At 35.6% G+C, this 25289-nt stretch overlaps 1 protein-coding gene across 2 annotated transcripts in view; it reads left to right on the forward strand.

Moving 5' to 3' along the window:
- The window catches only part of SEMA3A (semaphorin 3A), a 327247-nt gene extending 309191 nt beyond the window's left edge, over positions 1-18056 (forward strand). For both annotated transcript variants that reach the window (XM_042816191.1, XM_042816192.1), the window contains 4 exons: positions 2624-2781; positions 6471-6538; positions 12071-12213; positions 13746-18056. In XM_042816191.1, the coding sequence (XP_042672125.1) occupies positions 2624-2781; positions 6471-6538; positions 12071-12213; positions 13746-14201 (825 nt within the window). In that variant the 3' untranslated portion in view covers positions 14202-18056. The remainder of the gene's footprint in view (positions 1-2623; positions 2782-6470; positions 6539-12070; positions 12214-13745) is intronic.
- The last annotated feature ends 7233 nt before the right edge of the window (positions 18057-25289 follow it).

Here is a 25289-nt window from a genome sequence, read left to right on the forward strand (position 1 = left end):
CTTCATTTTAAACATTCACATTTTTCATCTCTTACTAACTTTTGATTTGTTAACTGCAGACGGAGAATTCTCAGCTCCATCTTCCTTCTAACACTAGGGAAGAATACAGTGGGCAGCACAGTGGGGTGGAGAGATCACTGGATTGCTTAAAATATTAATCTCAAGTTTTCTGGAGCTCTGATATTTCTTCAAGGATTTTCAGAGGGCTATTTTCTTTTTAGCCTTTCTGTTTCTTAGCTTTGTTTTTTGTTTTTTGGTTGTTTTTTTTTTTTTTTCCTCTAGTTAGATCTGATAATCAACTGATTTATTAAATTAAAAACCTCTTGCTAGAGACTCCTTGCCCAAAAGGCAGTTTGACTATATATGGCAAAGTAAGGTCAGACCACTGATACAAATCATTCTATTGCGACTTTCCAAATTTTATACTGCCTGAATTTATATATTACTATGTCCAGAATAATGATCACCAGCTGGAATCTAAAACTGACAAGAAGAGCAAACAGGGCAGAAGCCTGCAGGCTGCGCAGCACCTATATAGGCTATAGTCAGTGACTGAACTTCATGAACTTACGTACAAGAAATACATTCTTTAAGTAACTCTATTTTGGTTTCTCTCTCTCTCTCTCTTTTTTTTTCCTTACGCGTTTTTCGTCCTCAAATGTTCTAAAGACATTTATTAGAAATCGGGGAGGTATTTTGGCAAAATGAACTTAGTTACAGAGATATGTAGGAAACTATTACACCACACTTCTTTATTTTCCCAAATACATTCTCCAGGTTCATTGGTTCATTTTTATATTGGCTGCAACACATGTTGCTACACACACACATGCACATGTATATATTAATGCCCAATTACATAGGACTCAGATCAATACCATCTGGACATTTAAGATGCTTAAGTGAAGCTTTAATTTGACCTATGCTGCCTCTATAATCAGTAAAGAGAAAAAGCATCCCTTGAGAAATATTTAGGTCACCTGAGATTTGAATTGCTGCTCTTTTTACTACAGAATGTACCCCTAAGCTGGAACTTCATTAAGTAGCTTAAGTTAGGCAGAATCAGCCCATCATGTCCATTGCCTGTCATCTACTTGTCAACGATACAACTCTAGCTGGGGACTGTTATGTACACTGAAGGCTTTGTGAGGAGCTCTGTGTGGTCAGAGATTGTTGCCCAGAAGAATGTGGTTTTAGCCCAGCTAAGGCACTGTAATAGAAGGAAGCAACTGCTTAGATAGCTTAGTTTTCTATTTACCAGAGCATTTGTTTTCTTTTGGGTACTTTACTTGTCACATTTTCCTTTAGAAATTATTGAAGTTTGTATGAAGTCATGGGATGTTTGTGTTATAACTAACATGCCTGTAAAAACTGCCAAGCTGCTGTCTTTCAAAGAAACTAAAACAACACCTTTTTGGAGCACTTCCGTGTTTTCTTTCTCCTGTTATCCAGTGCACATCCTTTTCAGCAGATAGTTAGCTTCAGCCACCTTCCATTTCAGGATTCTGTAGAAGTGATACCTCTGCGGCATCACATTGAAAAAGATGAAGAATTTTGATAAAATTTCTTGAAAGCCTATTTTTCACACCAACCTCATGTTTCTAAGATCGAAAAATGAGTTCAAATATCAAGTTTCACAGTGTGACTGCTCAGAGTGAGACCTCTAAAAAAATAAGTCATTTAATTTTTATAAATCTATTCATTTTATTTTCCCCTAGTTTACTATCTCAGAGTGAATTCTATTTGCTTACTACACTCATACTTGTTTTCTTTGCAAATTAGCCCTAAGCTGAAATATCTGTCTTCAGAATTTCACATAGGATCAGTAGTTCAAGTTTCCTCTTGTCTCTCTTGGGACCAACTTCCCTAATGGACCACCTGAATTTGAGATCAGAGAGGAAAATGACAAGTTATTCTATTATGATGCCATAAAAGCTGTACTTGATTTTGTTTGCATCTCTTTTTTTCTTCACGTTTCTTCTCCACTTTTGAACTCCATCTCCTGGTCAACACTGTTTCTTATCCAAAATAAAGTATGCCTTCTTCCTTCATTAAATATATGTTTCAATTGGAGTATATAATCTGCAGAAAAGACTATGAAACTTCAGAATTGTCAGGCATGCAAGTATGACAACTATTGCAAGCTTAAATGTCTCCATATCTATCTGAAATCATTTCCTTTAGACCCACCCAAACAAATCCAAGTCATATATAAGAAACTGAAGTTAAAGCTGTTTTCCCTTTTATTTAAAGTCACAATTGTATTCTCCACTGTTTTATGTCAGTGATTGTAGCATTGTGCCAATGTGGGGATCTGAATACAAAGACAAAAATGAAAAGAAGAATTTTTCTTTTCTCTTTTCTCAGAGAAACAACTGAGAACTTCATGCCAAAATGAAAGTTGTTTTTGTTTCATTTTTTACCCAGAAGACAATCTTATTCTCATTCATTTAGTGTACATTAGGGTCATGATTCCACATTGCATTTCCAATGGCCCTAACATATTAATTTATAATATATATTTTAGGCTTTCCTAGCAAAACAAAAACAAAAACAAAAAAAAAAAAAAAAAAAACAAAGAAACAAAAAATTATTTTATTTTACTTTTTCACTTTTGTAACAGCAACAGCTCTACATTGGCTCAGCCACCGGAGTTTCACAGCTTCCTTTACACCGCTGTGACATCTATGGAAAAGCATGTGCTGAGTGTTGTCTTGCAAGAGACCCTTACTGCGCCTGGGATGGTTCGTCTTGCTCACGTTACTTTCCCACTGCTAAAAGGTAGGGACAGTTTCTGATGCCTACATGGTTTACTATTTGTTTTTACTGATGATCTAAATGTGACCAGAGGGCTTTGGAGATTTTTCATGGGATGGTTAGCTGGAGCCCATTCTTTTCCAAAGAAAACATAATTGCAGGAGCTACAGTCAATATGAAGCTTTGGTGAATTTAAAGGGAACACTGCTACTTCTTGGAGTGGATTTAAAAGCTATTGGAAACAAAACAAAACAGGGAAGAATAGTTTGTGAAATGGATTCATAATTTTTTATTTGGTAATAAGCAGGAACATGTAAAATTTCTTTTACTTTCATATGTACTGATGAGTGTCTAAATGCTCTCAGATCAGAACAACTGCTATTTTACGATCACTCTGCATTGGCATTGAAGGTTTTGCAATGCAGAGGTTAAGAGAAATTGCAGAAAATGCAATCAAGAATACCTTTTAAATAAGAATTTACAAGTCTTATTGCTTGATCTGAAAATTTAAAATCATATTTTCTTTTCTTCCCTTTGTGTATAAAATTCTTTTTCTTAAAGCATACGAATTAGTTACTGAACTGCTTTTAGATATTGAACAAGAAATTAGGAATAACTGAAGTGATAAATGCTTTCAAATAAGAATGGCCATTGCTGTAACATTAAGATTCTTGTGAAAGATTGGCTAAAATGTATGTAAATATGTTAACATTGAAGCAAATATGCTAAGTAACTTACATTTATGAAGAAACAAGGAGCATAGGGATTTATATGCAAAAGGACTCTTTATCTTAAAATTAAGGTTTATAAATACTTGATTGGGAATTTCAGGACTCCAAATTCCACATTTGGATTGGTTGTTTTAGGCAGTGGTGGTAGGGAGTGGGAAGTAGCATTTCTTTCAGGTTTTCAGATGGTGGGCTTAAGGTTTCACTTTAGTGAAACTGTGGTTCACTACAATGCATCCTAAACAACTACTGATGACAAAAGAAAAAGCTGCTTATGTGATGAATATCAGGTTTGGTTTTTTTTTTCTCAACAGGAAGGGTTAATCTGAGTTTTTCTGATACTCGTTAAAATTGAAAAGGAGAAACCAATCTTATGCCAAAAGCGGAACAGTCAAGTTTTCTCAGCTGCAGGGATTTCTAATTTCTAATTTGTTGTGGGAGGACAGCAGTAGTAGTAGAGAAGGGAGGAGAGAGACAAGAAGATTTTCAAGGGGAGTCTGAGAGATCAAATTGATTTGAAAGTTTGGAGGACAGAATTCAGCGTGGTTTAGTACTGCCTTTCAGTTGAGCGAGATGTTAGTAAGGAATCTCTTCTCTGTTACCTCCCAGCCAGTTCTATCCCTGAACCTCATGCTTCCTTCACATACCTTATCACCTGTCCTTCTTCCTAGCCTGTCTCAAAACTCACAAATCATATCATCCTGTTGTTCATCTTCTTACACTGAAAAAAAAGAAAATAGAGCTCTTCATCTTTGCTTATCCCTTTCTCCAATATTATCATTATCAGTCTGAGCTCATGTTTGCCATCAAAGGTAAGGGGACAAGGACCTCTTCATACTGGGATTAAGGGGCAGTGTCACTGCCTAAACCAGCTGTAGGAAAACCTTGTGGTGAAGAAGTTACAATTGCTGAAGTCACTGCAAAAGAAAAGTATTTTGAGGCTGGGGTTCTGACACTGCCTTCAGAAGGAGCCACTGTCCCTTGCAACTTTCTGTGTTGGTAGGGGAGAGGATCTGCTGTTTACCAGGTACTTCTTAAACCCACTGCCTCAATCCAGTTTAGAATGTATCTGTGACATTGCAGGAAACAGTTTAAGTATCAGCATTTTCCAAATAATGGACGTCTAATTTCAGGCTCCCGAAATATTGGGAAAACGGAGTCTTCAAGCATTTGCACAGATGCTTTGCTAACAGTGCTTCTTATTCTTTCCTTTATTTAAAAAAAGAAGCTTTTATGAGCCATGATTTTACTTTACTTTTATTTGTATATTTGAGAAGTCTAAATGGCAATTCACAGCTCCTGTGGTAAGACCACTTAACTCTGCCTCATGCAGAGGTGTTCTGGTTCATATTTCATAAATCATGTTGATACAGTGGTGACATATGTGACATTTTCCTGAGATTCTAACTAAACATCACATCCAAATTCCATTGACAGTGATATGAGTCTGTCCACAGATATTTTTTTTTCCTACAAATAGTGTGCTATAACTGTGCTGCCTTTCCAATTTAAGGATGGAGTAAAAAAAAAGCTTGTACAGCTCCTTATGTCTTGGGGGTATTTTTATTCTTGAGTAATGACTAAGAAAAAGACAATATCTGAAATTAGCATCAGTGCATTTTTTGAATCATATTTCAATCAACAAAAGTTTCCTTTTTATTGAAGTGTCCTAAGATGCCTTGTTTCGCTAGAAACGTTCTTTGTAGTTTTTACCCAGAACGATATCAGGAATGAACATTCTGCATTTTTCTAAAACCGTTGCCACTCTTCTTATAAATAATTTCAGCTTTAACATTTCAATAGTTTTCAGTAGAAGAAATGATCTAAAATCTTTCAGCCAGGAGGAGTCAGCTGTGCAGTTGATGGTGCCGCTGTGAAAGCCCTCAGTACGAATTGATGCTGAGCTCCTAGAGCCTGGGGAGGGAATAGAAGAGAGATAGTCTCTGTGCTGCACAACAGTGGCTTTTTAAAAATGTGGGCTGTTGTCACAAGGGAGTGACCAACAGTGCTTTTTACAAGGCTACTTGACTTTTGCATATCCGTTGCTGGATGCCATAATCTGAAATCACAGCATTGTTCGGCAGCTTAATCCTCTTTGTTCTCCTCTAATTTTGCAAGCCCTCAGGCTTTCTCTGATTCCCAGACTAAAAAGATTGCACTTGAAACACATCTTTGTTTTCCTTATTCTTCTTTCCTTTTCAAGAACTCTTTTCTGTGGCTCAGTTGAATTTTGTGTAACAGCTATTTAAATAAAAATAAGAGCAGACAAAGAGAGAGCAACTAATGCAAAATTAAATCGTATTTAAAAGCTTTTCCTGTGAATTACAAAATTTTAAGCTCAGATGAGTTTATTGGCAGAAAGAGCAAATGGAAATCAAGTGGGAGAAACACTTAAACATCATTTTTAATTCTTCCCGTGAAAGTGTTTTATTCAGTTTATATTAAAGACAATGCCATTTGCAACACATACTGAAAAGGATGTATCAGCAGTGTTTTGGTGAGGTGTGTGGTGGCTGAGATGTTTTACTTAATTTAGTTTAAACTCTGTAGCAAATACTACAATTTGACATTCTAAATAATACCACAATATTTGAAGTATTCTGTGTTTGCAGAAAAGCTAACAGATTCTTCATGCTTTCAGAGCATGCTCGAGCTGTACTGTTTATGCTTTGATACCTTAGCAGTCCCTGTATCTGTGAGTCATCATGAATTTTTCTCTGATAAACACCACTAACAAAGTTAAAATAAACTTCCTAGGCTCCATACAAAAGGCGTGTATTTACCAGTTGCTGAATACTTTTAGTATAAAGACCAATGCTGCAAACTATGATAATGAATAGAGTATAGTAGGAATATGATTTCCTTCATACTGTTGTTTAGATGCATTTGTGACTCATGTTACTATACATACATTCCATTTGTTGGCAAAAGTGAATGCTGACTATTGGGAAGGTTGCTAACAGTTTTCAAATTCAATATTTGCAGACGTACTAGGCGACAAGACATCCGAAACGGGGATCCCCTCACTCACTGCTCAGATCTGCAGCATCATGGTGAGTTATGGGTATGGCTTACAAACTTAGCATGAGGAGAGTAGGAAGTGCAGGAATGGTTTGTTGGTGAAATTGTCTTGAACTTTTAGTACAGATGAATATAGAGAGATACATTGTTATCTTATTTACTGCCATTGCAGTGGCCTGAAGCAGAAAATAAAGACTATTTTTGTTTTTCCTCAGTTAACCAATTCAATCATTTTATTTTCTCTGCTTCGTGTGTTATAACATCACACTCTTGGGCTAGGTGTATTATGTCAGAAAAAAAAAAAAAAAAACATTGCCTTTAGAACATCAAGAACTATGAGAATGTTACTTCATATCATTTGAATGTGATGAAAACCAAGCACAAATATTAACCACCTTTGCTAAATATGAAATGAACTTTATTGTAGGTGCCACACAAACAACCCTTATTATCAGGATGCTCATTGCAATAGGTCTGCCCTTTGTGCCTTCAGTACGAGTTTTCTTTGTTATCTTTTGCTGGTCATTTAATTTTCACATAATATATAGCCCATATCTTCCCTTCTTGAATATCTTTCTGATAAACTTTGCTTGGTTACCAAAATTGCCAAAATCTTCAAAAGTTGTTGACTAAGAAAATGAAAAATATCCATTTTGTCTTATGTGTAGAGAATACTTGGGCAACACTTCCCTCTGCTGGAAAAAAACGATAACTCATTTTTCTGTTATTTCTGTAGTAATAACCAATCAATCCACTGACAGAATTCTGGGACAAGTAAAACAGAGGTGGCTGAATCTGGAGATATCTCAGAACCCTGATGTTCTTCAAGTCCTTTTAACAGCAACAATGATTAATAGCCTGTATTTGTACTTTTGTGTCAGCTAGAGAGTCACGGAATCACAGAATGACGAGGGTTGGAAGGGACCTCAAGGATCATGAATCTCCAGCCCCCCTGCCACAGGCAGGGCTGCCAACCTCCACATTTAATACTAGACCAGGCTGCCCAGGGCTCCCCATCCAATCTGGCATTGAACATCTCCAGGGACAGGGCATCCACAACCTCTCTGTGCAGCCTGTTCCAGCACCTCACCACTCTGTAAAGAACTTCCCCCTGACATCCAACCTAGATCTTCCCTCCCTCAATTTAAAACTATTTCCCCTTGTCCTGCCATTATCTAACATTTCAAAGAGTTGATTCCCCTCTGTTTGTAGGCTCCCTTTAGGTGCTGAAAGGCTGCAGTGAGGTAGTATAATGCACTACCAATATGCTTCATTAATATTTTTCTTTATATTTTTCTTTATATTTTTCTTATATTTTTCTTTATATTTCTTTAATCATTTGCAAAGTATAGCTAAACTTAATGTAGCTTTTCTTTTTACTTCATAAAACTCAGGCCAAGCTACTCACGGAGAAGAGCTTGAAATAGTGCATGAATGGACTGTGATCATTATGCAGTTTTAAAACTCATGAATGCACAACTAATTTCATTTGGCTTTGTCAGTGCAGACCAGTAGAAAGCTCACAATTTTTCAGTTGTGTGAGTCTAGATATACAGTGTGGGTGAGACAATATCGCTATTGATGGTGAGATGTCATTTTCAGTTCCCTGAAATGAAATTGCACCAGGCACTACATGTGGATTTTATTTGTGGAAGCAGCATGTCTTAGACATTGCCTTCACCTTTTTCCTGTCTCCATCATAAAAACTACTCACGATAAAGTAGACTATCAAAAGTCCGGAGTTTTTTTTTCTTTAATGTTCTCTTTCTCGCTGTGTGTTATATAACCTTAAGTCTGTTCCTAATTGTTAGGCATAAAAAAAAAAAAAAAAAAAAAAAAAAGAATTTCAAAGCATTTTGCATTTTTTTTTTTTTTTTTTTTTTTTTACCTTCCCTTAGTAAACATATTTGTCTGATCTCTTCTGTCCAAAGTAAAGAGAGTCATCTGGGAAATTCTTAATGACAAAAATCATGACAACTCAGGGTTAAGAAAATCTATTCTATGCTACAGCTGATCACAAGGAGATTTAATGCAGCCTTGTTAAAATAGGCAAAGCAATGAAGTATGAGATATCACTTGAATATTGTACTTAGTAGTGAAATAAAGATGGACTGATAGAAAAAAACAGTAAAAAATAAACCTGAGGAATTACAGTTCCGAGTCCTAAGCTTGAAGGATTTATTATCAAAATACTTAATACAATGAATGCTTTAGATTATTATAGAATTAAAATTTCTCTATATTATTTCTAAGTTTTATATCTATATATTTTTTTCCTATATTTATTTGGCATTTTCCTATGGAAATGTGCACCATGCATTTTGCAGAGAGCTACATGCCCCATAAACTCACTTTGCCAACTTATACTGCCTTTTTTTCTTGGCTATGACTAGTATTTTACTGGACAATGCATGTAGAATTGAATTTTCTAAAGCCAAGAACCAACTCCAGCTTCTTTACACATTCTTCTGCAGTAACTGTCAGTCTTTTTCCTATGCAAACCTACAGAAATAAGAAAAAAGAACAATCTCTTAATGTTTATCTTACTTACAAATACATTGCAGTAATTTACCTAGGCTTCAGTCTGAAACAGTAATGCCTTTAATAGTGCTTAGTTTGCTCTGTCAATTGTCCTTTTGTGCAAATGCTTAGTAAATAGAATAGTAAAGGATGAGTACACAGCAACAACAGAGGAAGCTGAGGATCCTTATCTGCACAGGTGTTTGTGCTTGAATTTAAAAGCTTGATTCCTTTGTTCTAGCCAAGGAACAAATTAATTTCAGTCATGCAGTCAATAATCAATAATTTATGAAGTTTGTTATTGTTGTCATTAGTTATGTTGGTTTTTTTTTTTTTTTGAACACTTTGTAAATGGAGAGGAATCTTAGATGAGTTATCCCAGAGGAAGCTCAAGGAATCACTTTCAATTTCTTTATACAGTCAGGTGCATTTATCTGCAAAGTAATCTTGGTAAACTTAGCCTTTCATACTTCTCTTGTTATGTCAGAAATTATGCATTTATCAGGGTAGTAAACTGATATTACTGTTGGGTTCATTTGGGGAGCTACAGCTCTCAAACAGGATTTTGGGTTGAACTTTATAACCAACTTTGTGACTTCTACAGTTCTAAAGTTTTCCAATTCTTCCTGCTGCTCTTTCAAACCTCCCAGACTTTCAATTTACTTCCTACTCTCTTTATCTTCTTCCACACTCCCAAAGCTGTTCTCTGATCCTGTGATTATGCCCTCTTTCTGTTTTACTTCTTACACTCCACATGTTCAATGTTACATGAACTCTATAATCATTTCTGGACCTACCTTCTACTCCCTTAAATCATAGAATTGGAATTTGAAGGATATCTTAAATCCTTCTTGCCTCATTGCATGACTGTTACTTTTACTACATTTTCTAGAATTGCAAACAAATTTAAAGAGGCCTACTGCCAACTTCCATGGCTGGAATGCAGTGAACCTGATCCACAAAGAATTTTCGAGTGTTCAGAGCACTCACCTTCAAGCTAAGTTCCACAAAAGCTATGACTAGCTTCTTAGATACTAAAGATATTCTAGGTATCTATTTTTTTTCCTGAAGAAACACATTCATGTACTTAAAATTACACTATTGCTCATCTACATTAGGATCCTTACCAAAGAAAGGACCCTAGGCTAAGTAAATTTCTACTGGCTGTCCAGTGTGCTTCAGCCCTGCGTGTGCTGTCTTGCAGATCCCAGTTTAGATAACAAGTTGCTTCTTGTTGTCTGTTTGAGGACTCTTTGTTTCCTTCTTACCCATGGGAATTCTGTTCCTAAATCAGAGAACCTAACTTGAATCAGAAGAGGCACGACACCTAGATCATGCTCTCGAATCTATACCCATGAGTTCATACTTAATAATTTCCATTTGCAATCTTTATCCTATGACTACTGGTTACATCAGTTAATCTCTTAATATTTTTCCACTTCCTCTATTCTGCTGGCACGAATTTGCTCATGCTTGATCTCAGATCTTTCCACTGTACATTCAGCTATGGTCCCTTCCAGCTGTCTTGCCCTTTCCTTGCTGCTTTACTTTCTAATTCATTTTCCACTGCTTGCCATCTTCCTGGTTTGAGGCTGCTCGGACATTCTTAAAAGGCGTACGATTTCTAAGAAATGTCAGTAAAATATTGCTTCAGTTGCTTGTTTATTCTACCTCATTTACTTGCTGGAAAGGTTCAAATCCAACAAGGGAAGTAAAGCTAACACATCCCCTATTTGTTTAGTGTGTGTAGGCCATTTGTTGTTTCCTTACTGAGAACTGGATAAGCACCAGTTAGTTTTCTGTCCCCCATCCCTCCTCCTATCCTCTATCCAGGCTGCAAGTCATAATGGAAAGACATGTAATTACTGTGTCAACATAAACCAGGAGCAAGATTTTATTTTTACCTTGCAGCCCATGTTTGCTAAACATGACCAGTATGATAAAAGCACAGTGAAAGCAAACACACCTTGACAGCAGACTTTTTTTGAGAAGATTTTAATTAGACATCATTTTCCTGTTAAATTGCATCAAAGGAAGTTGCTTGAAGATTTCCAGTACTGCAGATCAAAAATGAGAAATTCAAATAATGACAAAGAAAGACAGAGACAGAAACCCCTTAAGATCAACATAGTGTAAAATAGTTTACCGACTCCTTCCTCCCTATTTACTCTGTAGGATAATTGTACTGTTGCCATTGAAGTTCGTAACAGCTTTTTAAAGAGCTAGGTGGAGAGCTGAAATACGATGCCTTACAGTCTCTGCGGTATTGGAGAAGAATCAAATATCATAAGTCCTATAGCTATGTGATATTTCCAGCAAGTTGATGAATATCTTGAAACATTGTTACAAAAGGAAGTAATTTGTTTAACTCTCTTTTTCCCCTCCCATTACGTCTGGTTTATTAACCTCATTACATTTCCATAAATTAAATCAGCATGAGAGGAAATGATTAATTGAAAATTGTTTCCTCAAAAACATTATTCCTGGTCATTAACAACTTCAGCAATCTGTAGTGCCTTATAATCTAAACACATTATAGTACTTTTAAATAGTCTAACGTTTTATTACTTTTCTCTAAAATATTACAATCGTAGAGCCCAGGAGATATCATTATGGGCATTCTGCAACTACACCCTGAGTTTTCTCACTGCTTAGAATTGGCTATTAAAAAAATCTTACCGTGTCCTAGATATCTTCCTTAATGAATAATAACGAAGTTTGAACAAAATTTCATAATGAAGTTAACTTCATATATTGAGATGTTAGCAGCTGTTAGAGCTTAACACACACACACACACACACACACACACACACACACACAAACCAACTACCAGAGACTGTTACACAGATAAAGATAACGATGGAGATTTTCCAACAGTGTGCAGATATGAGAAAGTTTGTCTTTTAATTTTTTTTTATTTTTTTTTTTTATAATGAAAACCTTAAGGGAGCCCAATTTGTAAACAAATTTGTTTTATAATTAAGACTTCTTTTCTCTTCCTTGGTCATTCCAATTTATTTATTTGTTTATTTTTCCTTTACAGATAACCCAAGTGGTCAGACCCTGGAGGAAAAGATTATTTATGGAGTAGAGAATAGCAGCACTTTTCTTGAGTGTAGTCCAAAATCTCAACGTGCCATAGTCTACTGGCAATTCCAGAAGCAAAATGATGACCACAAAGTTGAGGTATAGCAGAAAAAAATTAAGAGATGTAACCAGTCTTTTACATGAAAACATACTTGAATCTCAGCCGTTCCCAGAATAATTCCTATCTATATTTCAATTTAAGAAGTTTTTCTGGAATCTTTTAAAGTCTCCAAGGAGATTTACAGGCTCAGATTAGAAAACGTTCATACACTATCCCTGGTCACACTCCCTGAAAAACACAGTTTTTCATTCAAATATTTCAGATTTACTCATGTTTCCTTTCACAGACGGTCCACGCTAACATGCCATGTTGAATTTAAATATTGCAAAGACCTGAAAACCAATTCTGGAAGAAAAAACAAGCAAACACACACACCACTGTAACTACTAATTATTCTGCTTGACTTTGTGAAAGGTAGTTTAACAGGAGCATTCTCTGTGCATTACTTGCTCTAAAACTGAACTACAGGTAATACACAGTCAGAAAGAGGAATTGGGAATTGTAGCCAACTCAAGGGTATGAAAACTTGTACACCTTTTTCATCAAAAGCAATATTCATAGAGGCAAAAATACGGACTTTCTCTGTTTGCATTACACAAAGCTGATAATTTATTTTCCTCCTATTCTTGTCACCAGCATTCTTACATTATTACTCACCCAGGTTCCCAAGTCGTCTTAGTGTCAAGCTAGGTCACACATGTCTTAAGAGAGTAATCTACTCTGGTATGAAGAGAAATCAAGTTAGGAAACAAAAGCTTGTGTGTTAAATTACAGTTTTTGGAAATATACACAGACTACACTCATTTTTAAAACATCTACTAACTACATAGTTAAATAAAAAGATTTATATACTTTTGCTTAATACTTTATTTGCATGAATAGAAAATCATCTAGAATTTATTTTTTGTGGAGACAGCAGCTAATAGGTTTCACGCCTTTTCTATTTACAACTCCACATGGATTCATAAAAAGAGGTTATATTCCTAGAAGTTAATTCATTCAGAAATATACAATATTTTGGAAAGCAGCTTGTTGAATATTCAACATTTGGGATTTAATCCTTACTGTTCCTTTGTAAATTCTCCACTTACCCAGAATCCCTTTCCATTAATAAGTGCTTCTATTGTGAGGAACAATAAAATGAGAGGTGACCTTTCCTACATATATATATATGTGCTCAAGTAAAATATAATGATAAATGTGGCCTATATAATTAAATCAAAGGAATCCATGTTGGATCTGCTGATTATGGGTTTGCATTTTCTCTGATCTAACTAACAACTCCATCTAACAGAAATGCTATTGAAATTTACTGAATAGCAACTGGGACAAATGAGTGAATTCTTCATATTCTATGCTTTTTTTTCCTCCAACACATGAATAGTTTGTTCAGGGTATTGGATCCTTCTACAACTACAGACTAAAATGGTTTTGATTCTTGTGCTTTTGGGTCTTTTTTAGCCAAATTTTAAAAGCTGGAAGGAACAACACTTAGAAACTAGTATGATTAGAGGATAACTTCGGAGATATGAAGTATAACTGTTGAAATTGACATATTTTTCTGATACAGATAAAAGTGGATGATCGAATGATCCGAACAGAACAGGGCCTATTGCTACGAAGTCTTCAACGGAGAGACTCTGGTATTTATTTTTGTCATGCTGTGGAGCACGGCTTCATGCAAACTTTGCTCAAAGTGACCCTGGAAGTAATTGATACTGACCATTTGGAAGAGCTGCTCCATAAGGAAGAAGATGGTGATGCCTCCAAGACGAAGGATGCTACCAATAGCATGACTCCCAGTCAAAAGATCTGGTATAGAGACTTCATGCAGTTAATCAATCACCCTAATCTCAACACAATGGATGAATTCTGTGAGCAGGTTTGGAAAAGAGACCGCAAGCAGCGCCGGCAAAGGCCTGCCAATGCGCAGGTGAACACGAATAAGTGGAAGCACCTACAAGAAAATAAAAAAGGTAGGAACAGGAGGACCCATGAATTTGAGAGGGCACCACGGAGTGTCTGAGCTACATTACCTCTAGGAACCTCATCTGAGTAGAAACTTGTATAGACAGATAACTGGAAAAAAAATGCAATATACATGAACTTTTTCATGGCATTAAGTGGATGTTTACAAGAGTTGAAAGCTCAAACAATTTCCACCGGGTTTAAATAAAATATATTTCTAACTTTCCTAGTAAGTCCTTCGTCTCCGCTCTGATTCTAAGACCAGATGGACCAGAGTTTCAAGGATGAACTCTCAGCCGGACATAGCTTACTGCTCAAAAAGTTCTACAACAGTTCAGCAGGCAGGCTTTGCTTTCTCTGTGGCCTGAGATATAAATGAAATGTTGTATTTCATGCTGTCATCTTAAAGAAAAACAAAACCCACTTTTCATCATCAGCACCATCATTCCTAGACTATGTATAAAACTGCATGAACTCGTCAAGCTGATGAATGTCTAAACACATGATTGGACACAAGGATTTGTTCTTGTTTTGTCTACCAGTTCTCCTGTTTATGAGTACTAAAAGAGCAAAAACAATGCTGAATGAGATTGTGGAAATCTGAACAACATAAGCCATTCATCATCTGGAAGAACAAAAACTGTGGAGTACACTGGCCTACTACTGATGACTTCTTTCAGCTTTGATCTAAAGATGTATTTTATTAAAACTATAATTTAAATATACCATGAAAAATATGCAGCAAACATTAGCTCTTTTCTAAAATAGATTAGCTTCTTTGTCTTAGAAATATTGTACTTCCTAATTATTACTATAGAGGAAAAAAAAACAAAAAAAGACAACTTCCAATTATGAGCTACTTTACTCTTTTGTTTGGAAAACTTTCCAGGGGAACTGGTCACAATGCAGTTAATCTCCTCCCCACTATTCTAGTAATCTTTATGACATGTAACTTCAAAGCAATTTAAGAACTAAGCTATTTTAACATAAAAGTCACTGTGTAGCGTGGAAGTCTTCTACATTCTTTTCTACAAGTATGGTATTTGAATTGACTCAATTTGTGTAATACCTTGCTGTAGACTGAACCAATGAAGAGGAGAGCATTGATTTTCAGTTGTATATTTTTTTAATTAAATAAAAAAAAGAAAAGGTAAATAGCATTAAAATACCCTTTACTAATTACATACTTGCTTTCTTGATTAGTAAATATTTGTGAATGCTAATATTTAAATGACGTGGCTAATAGACTGTCATATATTCTTGAACAAACTTTACATTCAGTTTAAAGTGTATGGTTCCCAATTCAGTGATAGAAAATGCGTCCACACTACTGATTCCCACTGTTTCATTATTTCTGTAGGCCAGATCACCCAAAGCAAAGAACTAGACCAAATGCATCCAAATGGTCTAGGCCATAACCTCAAAGCCAGCTCTCTGTTTTAAAATTTAAGGGACTGTTTTATCTGGGAGTGATGTCTGCCACAGCAGTAAATTGGTGCAGTTCAGCTTAAAACTATTCTATAGTAATGGATAATTTGGTCTTGCACTTCTGTCTTATTCTGTATACAGAAGAGAAACAGGGTAAAACAGACAATGCACTTGCACCATAAGTGTAAGTTTAGGGATACAAGTAGTGGATTTATTCACCTCAGCACAGATGTGCCTTTGGTCTCCAGTTCTATGTTGTCCAGTTCTTGAGAGGTCATCTTCCTCCAGCCTCCCATATTTTATATTGATAGAGTCAGTAAATTGTATCATTTCAAGTAATGTCATTGTGGGAAAGTTACTAGAACAAAGTCCTTAGTTTGCTAAAGAAGCTTTTATATAAAGTGTATGTATTGATGACTGATCTGTTTTGCTGTTATTCACTCCAGATTATTTAATTTATCAATCACAACACTACTAGCCTTATCATAAACAGTATAACACAACTGCTGTGAAAGCAGCTCTCACAGTATTTCCCAGTCCCTTTGCCTCTCACTAATTAAAGTATCCTTCTGATTAGTGAAAACTTAGCTTCTTGCTTTCATAACAATCTGGTTTTAAGGAAAGACCTAATCACTTCAGTCTCCTTTGAATCTTTTGCAGGTGATGAATTTGAAAGCTTTTTAGCATTTAATTCTTTAGGAAAAAAAAAAATCATTGAATTCAGCAAGACGAGACTGTGAGGCCACGGAAGGTGTTTGGGAATTTAGTTTTGAAGCAACTTTAAATCTCTCCTACATTTACTTTGACTCCAATATAATTTATTTTCACTATTTTCACTCCTGTGAACAATAGTATGGTGTCAAATTCCCTTGTTTTCGTGATATGCTGAATAGGGATAGCTTAAAACATAGGTTCAACTACATTCTTTCCTGTATAGAAGTATTAATTTTCAGTTCAGCCTACGATTAATTTGTGAGCATTGTTGTCAACTAAAATATTTATTTGTAACCACTCTTTAGCCTTTTGTGTAGGGCTATTGTCTACCATTGAGCCTTTAGAATACTCGTCGTTACAAAAGGAAACAGTTTTAAAATTAGCTTCAAGAGAATTCAGTGGAAAAATGAAGGTTGATTTCAACAGAGCATAAAGACTTAATCCTTAATGATATTGTGATCTGTTTTTCTGTACTGTACTCATTTTTATAGCAACTTACTATCAAAAGATATCAAATCCTTACCAATCTCTCCCACCACTCCTTAAGAAAAAAAAAAAAAGCAGATTAAGTTAAGCCTGGATTCTTAGATATGTTTTTCTGTATAGAAAAAACAACAAAAACAAGAAAAACAAGAAAAACAACATGTCATTAACGGGAACAAAATTGCAAAAGCTCTGATGCTTTTACCATGACCTGGCAATTTAATTGGATAATAGATATCATCAGATGTCTTACTAACCTCAGTCCACTACTCATTGATGCGAGTAGTTATCTTGCTTATGTCTTTGTATTCACTCATAAATAAGAAGGCAGATAATTAAACCAGCAGTGGAAATCGTTGATTTCCCTGTTCATATTATGATCAAATTAAAACATTTAATACTGATGTGAAATGAACTTTTTTCCAAAGATCATAGGCCTTAATAAATTCATGGATAGAAATATATCCTGCAGCTTCATTAAAGCTCATACCCCCATTTCTGTCATTATTTTTTAATGCATCATAAGGATTGAAAATAAAGGTAAAAAAATCAGTGTTTCTGTAAATCACCAGTAAAATCCTTTAAACATTACAGAGTTAAAAAAAAAAGAAAGAAGTTGTGTTTATGTGGGAGAGAAATAAAGCATTTCATTCATAACCATAAAACTTGAGGGTTTTTTTTCCAAGATATATTTTGGAAAGGAACATCAAATCTGATTTGTCTACACTTTGCACTTGCATGGTCACTGAAGACAGGAATTTGTTCAATGACTCCTAAAAACAGTATGATTAAATTTAATTGTAACATCAAACTGAGAAAGTGTGCGTCTTTGCAGAACAGAACTAAATCTTCATGCCCACTAAAATCACAGTGTAAAAATAAATTAAATTAAATGCATGTGAATGCGCATTTACTGATCCTTTTTATGTATTATTTAGTGAATATCAATGGTATGTGTTTAATAGTTCGGTTTTTGCTACCTACACATTAGCCAAAAGAGGTGTAAATATTTTTGACTAGATAAGGAGGTACAGTGTAAAGTACTGTTATCTAGAGGTACTCCATTTCAGTGTGTTCAGCATAATACTAAAATGCAAGATTTTGCCACACAGCTGATAAGGTGGTTTATTTGCTATATCAGTGCCAAAATGATGTGCTTATTCTTTAAGCACATTCCTCACTGCATAGTAAATAATTCTGCTTCAGTATCTATCACTTCAATTCAGATGGGAACTAGAAAACTGGAGAGAAAAAAAATGTAATTAAACTGCTGCTGTAAATTATTTCTTTTAGCATGTATTCAGTTGTTAAATAAACATTTCTTCCAAATATTTGAAGTTCACTGTCTTCACTGTTTACACAGAAATGTGCCCTGTAACCTTCACGAGCATGTGGAGTGCACTGTTGCCAATATAATGCTATCAGTGTATATAAGTTCTGTTTAGTAGGCCAGAAAGGCCACTATTTTTATTAATGGTGTTTATTGTTTATTTTTGAGGAGTACAAAGTAGTAATGTTTAAAATGAAAACTTCAAAGTTATTTTCAGCTTAGCTTTTGACACAATCTCATGGACTTGTGCAGTTAAAGTTGCATATGTCCACACCACTTTACTCTGCCCATGAACAAAACTATCTGCCTGGCTGTGCCACTCTAATGAATTAGAATGGCTATGCTACTTCCATTGGGAAGCTAGCTTTCATAGATACCAAGTAGAATAAATCATTTTCTGTCTGTTATCCGCATACCCTTGTATTAGGCAAATTTAGAAGCTGTTCAAAAAGAGTTGTTTATTGCAGAGGAGTTGGACTTGAAAAGTCCCTTTCAACTCTTGATTCTATGGTTCTCTGATTCTGAGAACATAGCAAATCAGTGGTTTGAGGCAGCAAGTTTTAGCATGCGATATAGGGACTGATGTCAAGCTGAAAGCTAAAATGAAAGAATCTTCCACAAAATATGAGGAAAGTCATACTCCACACTACACTATGCTGCTACAGGACTTACAGTCTGTGAACTGGAGCCTGGCATTTTCAGGTGAATAGGCTCATCCTTGACCATCTGCAGTTATTTCTCTTCCAAATGCAGATATCTCTTTCTGAAATAACCAATCAGTAATAACAGTACTTCTCCGATATAGTTTTGTTGACCCTATTTAGCTGACATAGAAAAGCAGAAAAAAAGTACAAAAATATACACCTAAACTATTCCTAATAATTAAAGTGCACGAAATCATGACCTTTCTTCTTTGAGCAAAGAAGACCTCATGAGAAATAAAAGTTATGCCTTCACACAGTGTGCAAGCTTGCCATGTCTACTAATACACTAACGTACCACTGAGCTACACCTGAGGCACACTGAACTGGTTTTGAAGCATAAGTCTTGCTTTGGTTAAAGATCCAATGCTTTTTTTTGGCCACTGCATCTTACAGAATTGTGTAGATTAAATCTGATTGTCTGTCCTGTAAGCAGAACTCATCGTTATGTTCCTCAGAATGAGGTGTTCCTGGAGCCTGCAATACTTTTATGCTTCATGCAGATATATTGTACTCACAGCAGTGAGAGTTTCAAAACCATCTTTTTTTCATGAGTGTGTTAGAATGAATTATGAGTGTTTATTCAGAGGTAAATAATGTCTCTACATGGTGACACGACAAAGTAGTCATGGTAATTCTGCTAGATATTCCAGAACATCTCACAAATAAGTATGCATTTTAATTTCTTGTCTATTTCTGTAGCTAAAGGCAGGAGAGGAAAAGAGAAGACAAAAGAACTGCAGACATTTCAGCTATGCTTTGCAATGACCAATCCCTTAGGCCCTTCAGTCTCACATGTCAACTTTTTTCTTGGTTTGCAGAACTATACTGAAAAAACATTTCTATAAACTCTGCTTTCACTGAATAATACCACATTGAATAGCTAAATAAACCAGAACAAACAGACAGACTGTGAAAGTTCCTCTGAAGAAGGCTTAACTTTCCTCTTCTGTTTGTTATTTTATCATTACAGTAAGGCCACTGGTCCTCATTTTATTAGGTTTTTATCAACACTTCTATTATAAAGCCTGATTTTGGGGAATTTATAATATTGTCTAAGTTAATTCACTACCGACTAAAGGTTTTAAATACTAGCTTTTAATTCAGAAATGGTTTTACAGAAGAAAATTGTTAAAATGTGATTAGTTCAATTTTGAAAACAAAAAAATTTACAATTTTATGTCTGATGGTTGTTTCTGACTGTGCGGAAATGGGGAGCTGAGTAAAGCACAGTGAACATAACAAAAAGCTTCTCATCTGGGCTTTGAGTTTGTTTATAACGTATCTGCATGCTGATCAGAAATCCTAAATCAGACAACCACTTAAGCACATTTTTCCATGCTCACTCATGACTTAAGAATACAATGCTGTTCATACCATGATATCTGTAGGAGTAGTTTCACATGCAAGTCACTTCATGTCAATCAATACAATTTGATTTTTAATTTCTAATCTATGTAAACTCAACTCTTACTCCTGTCTAACAGCTGTTTGGCTTCCACTATAGAAAAAAAAGATATCTTCCGTTTTTCATACTAGATAGTTAGGGAGAAATAATTTTTTTGTTCTGATATAATTGAAATTTAAAGGATGGAACTGATTTAGGTCTGTTAGAACACTGGAGAATTCTCACTGCAGTTTCTATTATTAATGCAACTATATGCAAACACCGCCCTTATAAACATTCCAATGCTTCTAGAAATTGATCAGTTGAATTTTTTGTCTTTAATGCTAACCAGCACACTTTGCTAAATCCTCACCCAAATAAAGCTGTGTTCCACCACCTTTTTATGGACTGAAATCTATCAAATGTTTAGGGTACTGAAAGGTATCTCTCAATTCCTGTGCTATTTGTTAGGTTCAAAGTGTTAGGTATGAAAGCTAAACAGTTAAATGCCAGTGTAAAGCAGTAAAATATAACAAGACTTCAGATTATGATAAATATTTCACACATTATACATCTGTTATCTTGATTAGCTAGAGGATTTGCATGTAGAAATATTAAATTATTTATAGTTAAATCCACTGTTGCATGTCAAAATAGCAGACAAAATGTAGTTAAAAAAATCCTATTTGGACAGGGTAGATCATGTGCATACTCAGCAAATAGTGGTCATTCATCATCTAAAATTTCTCCAATTTGATATTCATTGTGATTTGACAATAAGTTTGTAATTGTACACACTGTTACTTATTAGAAACCTGTTTCTGCAAATATTAGGAATTGATGTTAACCCTGAACCCTTCTTTGTAGTTTCCGCATCTGTAAGAAATGAAAACTTGAAAAAGGCTCTACAGATACTTGCAGCTATGGCACTAAATTTTAAGCCAACTGTTTTGAGTCTGGGTTTTCTTTTTTTCGGCATCTTTCCTGAAATTATGATTTATAAAAATAAATGAATATAGAAAATGCAATACTGGCCTACAAAATTGATGTGTCACTTAGTACCATATTTCAGAAAATAGGAAGAACCAACTGCCTCAGAGGACGGTGTAGACATTTCTTCAACCAATAGTAATGAGATAACCTGCTCCCAGAAGAACTTTGTTCCTTGTATTCATTACTTAGAAGATACCTTACGCATTCAGTTTTCAGAAACAATTTCTCTCTCTTCTCCTCAGGAACAAGAACAGCCATGTTTTTTGAAAGAATTTGGGACTGCTTGTTCAGTTATAGTCAAACATAATCATGATAGTGTTTTGGTGGGCTGAAATATATTTGCAATACTAGAAATACTAGCTTACAGCTCATTACCAAGGTTGTAAACAAGATTCCTTGTGATTCACTGGATAATTTCATACATAAAATGGAAAATTTCTGTCCTGAAGTGTCTTTATTTATCTGTTTCATCTTGTGCTCATAGTTTCTTTCTAACACAAATGTAAAAGAGATCCTAGTGAATATTGCCAAAAGAAAATAGCAAGCACTGGGGAAAGAACAGAACTGAAAGGGAGTATGTAAGGAAAGAATTAGTCATGGATTGGAGGTGCTGCACATTGAATGCAAACAGGCAGCTGAATTCAGTCCCCAGGAAAAGAATCTAGAACCCAGATTTCACAATGTATGTAGAAAATGCAGTACAATGCTTTCCTTTTGAATCTATAAGCCTAAACCAAAAGGATAGGGGAGGGAATGGTATCTTGTCATTGTCAATCTGGAATATCTAGGAGTAGGAAATTCAGAGTCTGACATAGTGTTTCTTTAAGGGTCAGAGCTGCAATAAATGTAAAAATAACCTGCAGATCTAAATCTACTTCGATCTGATACAGACCTTTCTTAAAGCAGAAAAGTATCTTCACATTTCAGAAGAAAAAACAATTATTCCCACTCTTCACATATTGTACTTTAACCTTACCCAAATACTTTGTCATTGGGGTAGAAATTTTATGATCCATTTTTTGTTTGTTTTCAGTTACTATTTTTGCTCTTCCAGAGTTCCCATTTTCAAAGAAGCAAGTTTTCCCAAATTTGATATTAAAGAATCTGTTTTTGCTATGTGCAGCTGACAAGGGGACAGGAAATTACTGCTGTCATGAGAACTCTCATTTTCTTATGAAACTCATTTTTCAGGCCCAAGAGTTTGATTATATTCTAGTAACCTCTAAGATAGAGGTGTAGAGGTGATAAACTCTCAAAGAACAGGACTCATTATCCTTTAGGAGACTTAGTCTCTTAAATCTCTCAGGTACTTCAGAAAATCAGTTGAAGAACACTAATAAATCGTTAATTTTTCATAGCATAAGAACATGTCTTCACAAGTATGATGGGTGAGACCAGAAGTCTAACTTGTCCTTCTGCAACACTGGACAAAAATCAGTGTATACATACATCTATAACAAACAAAAAGCAAAGATAGTGATAATTTATCAAAATAATCATCTCCTACCTTGCAACAGTATGCAGCCCAGGAACCTCCTGGTCCAGAGGTGGATTCTGTGCAACTGAACTGGTGCAATCCTCAGTGGATTTCTCTTCCATGAACTTTTCCAACCTTTATGAAAATACTTACAATCTACAGTATATTTTTGGTACGTAGTTTCATATCTTTAACCTACTGTGTAAAGGATTGCACTTTATAATGCGTATTCTGAACTTGTTATATGCAAGATTAATTTAATGTCACAGGATCCCCACCCACAAATTTATACTAGAGTAGTCTCTGAGTAATCAGTCTATAATCACTATCTGCATGTTCTTTAAATAATTACAGTAGAAGATCTATTCATTCATTTTTTTTTTTCTGCCACAGAAGTGTTTTCCAAAATATAATTGCTTTTTAAGTTCGTTAGTTATGTTTTGTGTGCTTTCTACCTAGGTTAAATAACAGTTTGATTCTTGTTTTAATAAGAAATATCACCTTTAGCAGTTCAACAAGAGCTCTGCTTCAGTGCGAAAAATTTAATTCCTGATTATGAAAATTTAAGCTACAGTCTGCACTTTGAGACAGGTGAATAGTTCAGACTTCTAAATCTTAGAATTATAAAATTAAGTGACCTTTAGTCACTTTCAATATAGTTTTAATCACCCCTGCAATGGGCAGGAATGTCTTCCTCAAGATCAGGCTGCCCAAAGCTCCATCCAACCCGAATATCCTTAATACCTCCAGGGATTGGGCATGTTAGAGTTAGGTTGTGGTTGGACTCGATCTTTAGGGTCTCTTCCAACCTGAGTGATTCTATGATTCTGTGCTTCTATGACCCACATCTTCTCTGAGCAACTTGTTACAGTGACTCACCATCCATTTTAAAGCTGCTACCCCTTGTCGTATCACAACAGTTTGTAAAAAAGTGTCCCCATCTCTCCACAAGCCCCCTTTAAATAGGCTGTAAGGAGCCACCTTCTTATCTAGAAGAAATAATCCCACCTTTCTCACCCTTCTTTCAAACCGAGGTGCTCCATCCTTTCTGATCATAGTCATGGATCTCCTCTGGATCCAGGTCTATATCTTTCTTATGCTGTGGGACCCACAGAAGAATGCAGTACTCCAAGCAGGATTTCACAAGAGAGAAATATGAATATAACTCCATGCATATATAGCTCCAGTTAGATAGACAATGAAGATCATGGAATCATTAAATTTGGACTGGATGATCTTGTAGGTCTTTTTTCATCCTTGATATTTCTGCTATTAAATATCCCAAGTTGGAAGGGACTTACGGTCACAGAGTTAACTAGGTCAATCTATGCCCATGACGAGGGGCAGTAGGCTGCTAGCCCCCTCCCCAGCCCCACAGAATGGGTCAGAAAAGAGGATAGGGAGCTGGGAAGGAAAAAAACAATGGCAGCAAACTATGAAGGAAAACTTATTTTACTAACTGTGATATCAGAATGCAAGATAACACAATATAATACAATCTAATTAAAATTGAGACTAATAAATCAAAATAAAATAGGAGAGAGAATTCCCAAGACTGAGTCAAACCTGAAAAGCTTGGTATGGTTGTATAATCAATGGATATGAAGATGTTCCAATGTATAACCAACGGATATCAGGATGTTACAATCACAAAATTAACAAGAGAGTTAGGCAAAGTAGATTATGATAACAAAAGAAAATAAATGGAAGGCTTACCCTTACGCTGAGCTCACCCACAAAACACCAGAAGAAGGGATCTCCAGACAAGATCCTCCCTCACTGGTAGCCAGCTCTTAAATAGGTCTAGGAGGCTCCACCCCTTTCGGCTCCACCCCAAGCCTGGCTCCACCCCTTCCGGCAGCACAGGTGAATTGCCTTCAGCTGTGCTCCTCTGGCTGACTCATGGCTCACTTCAGGCGATCAGAGGTTCAGGCTGTGACTCAGCAGTTCCCATACATACGGTTGAAGGGAAAACACCTTTCAACATCCCCTGCAAGGCATTAAGAGACCTCTCAACCCAGAAGGGCCAGATCCCATGACTACCACGACATACAGGGACAGTTACCCAGAACTGAAGCATTAACATTTTAACTCCTAGTGCACTAAATGATATTGTGATGTGGAATACCTAAAACCAAAAATTCACAAGACCATGATACTTACAAGGATCACTGGTGATATAAATGACCAAAAAATAAAAAATTAAAAAATATGTATGAGTTTAAACGACTAAAAACTCAGTAGTCCCTAGAGACGTACTTTAATATAGCACTGTTTAATTACTGATGCATATCATGAAGGTAGAAAGAAGTCTTGTGAATTACCATGTTTAATCATATTATTCACAAATAAGATGACCTGTACAAAAAGTGAGATTGCAGCCAAAGGCAAGGAGGTCAATACGGTAGTCAGCTGGAAAGAATCTCCAGAAAATAGTGAGATCCTAGCAATTAATCTAATAAGAAGCTGTTAACACAACACAAAGTTATGACTAACTGATTGCCAAGTACTGTCATAATAAAAGAGAAAAATGAGAAAGATGTTTTAACTGAAGACTGTGTGAGAAAACTGATTGCCCAGCTGAACTCAGAACAATGCAAAAAATAGCAGCATGTTTCTTCTATCATTATCCA

Source organism: Centrocercus urophasianus, unplaced genomic scaffold (assembly GCF_019232065.1).
Source record: "Centrocercus urophasianus isolate 14NV4802_14NV808 unplaced genomic scaffold, USGS_Curo_1.0 seq_15, whole genome shotgun sequence".
Lineage (NCBI taxonomy): Eukaryota > Metazoa > Chordata > Aves > Galliformes > Phasianidae > Centrocercus > Centrocercus urophasianus.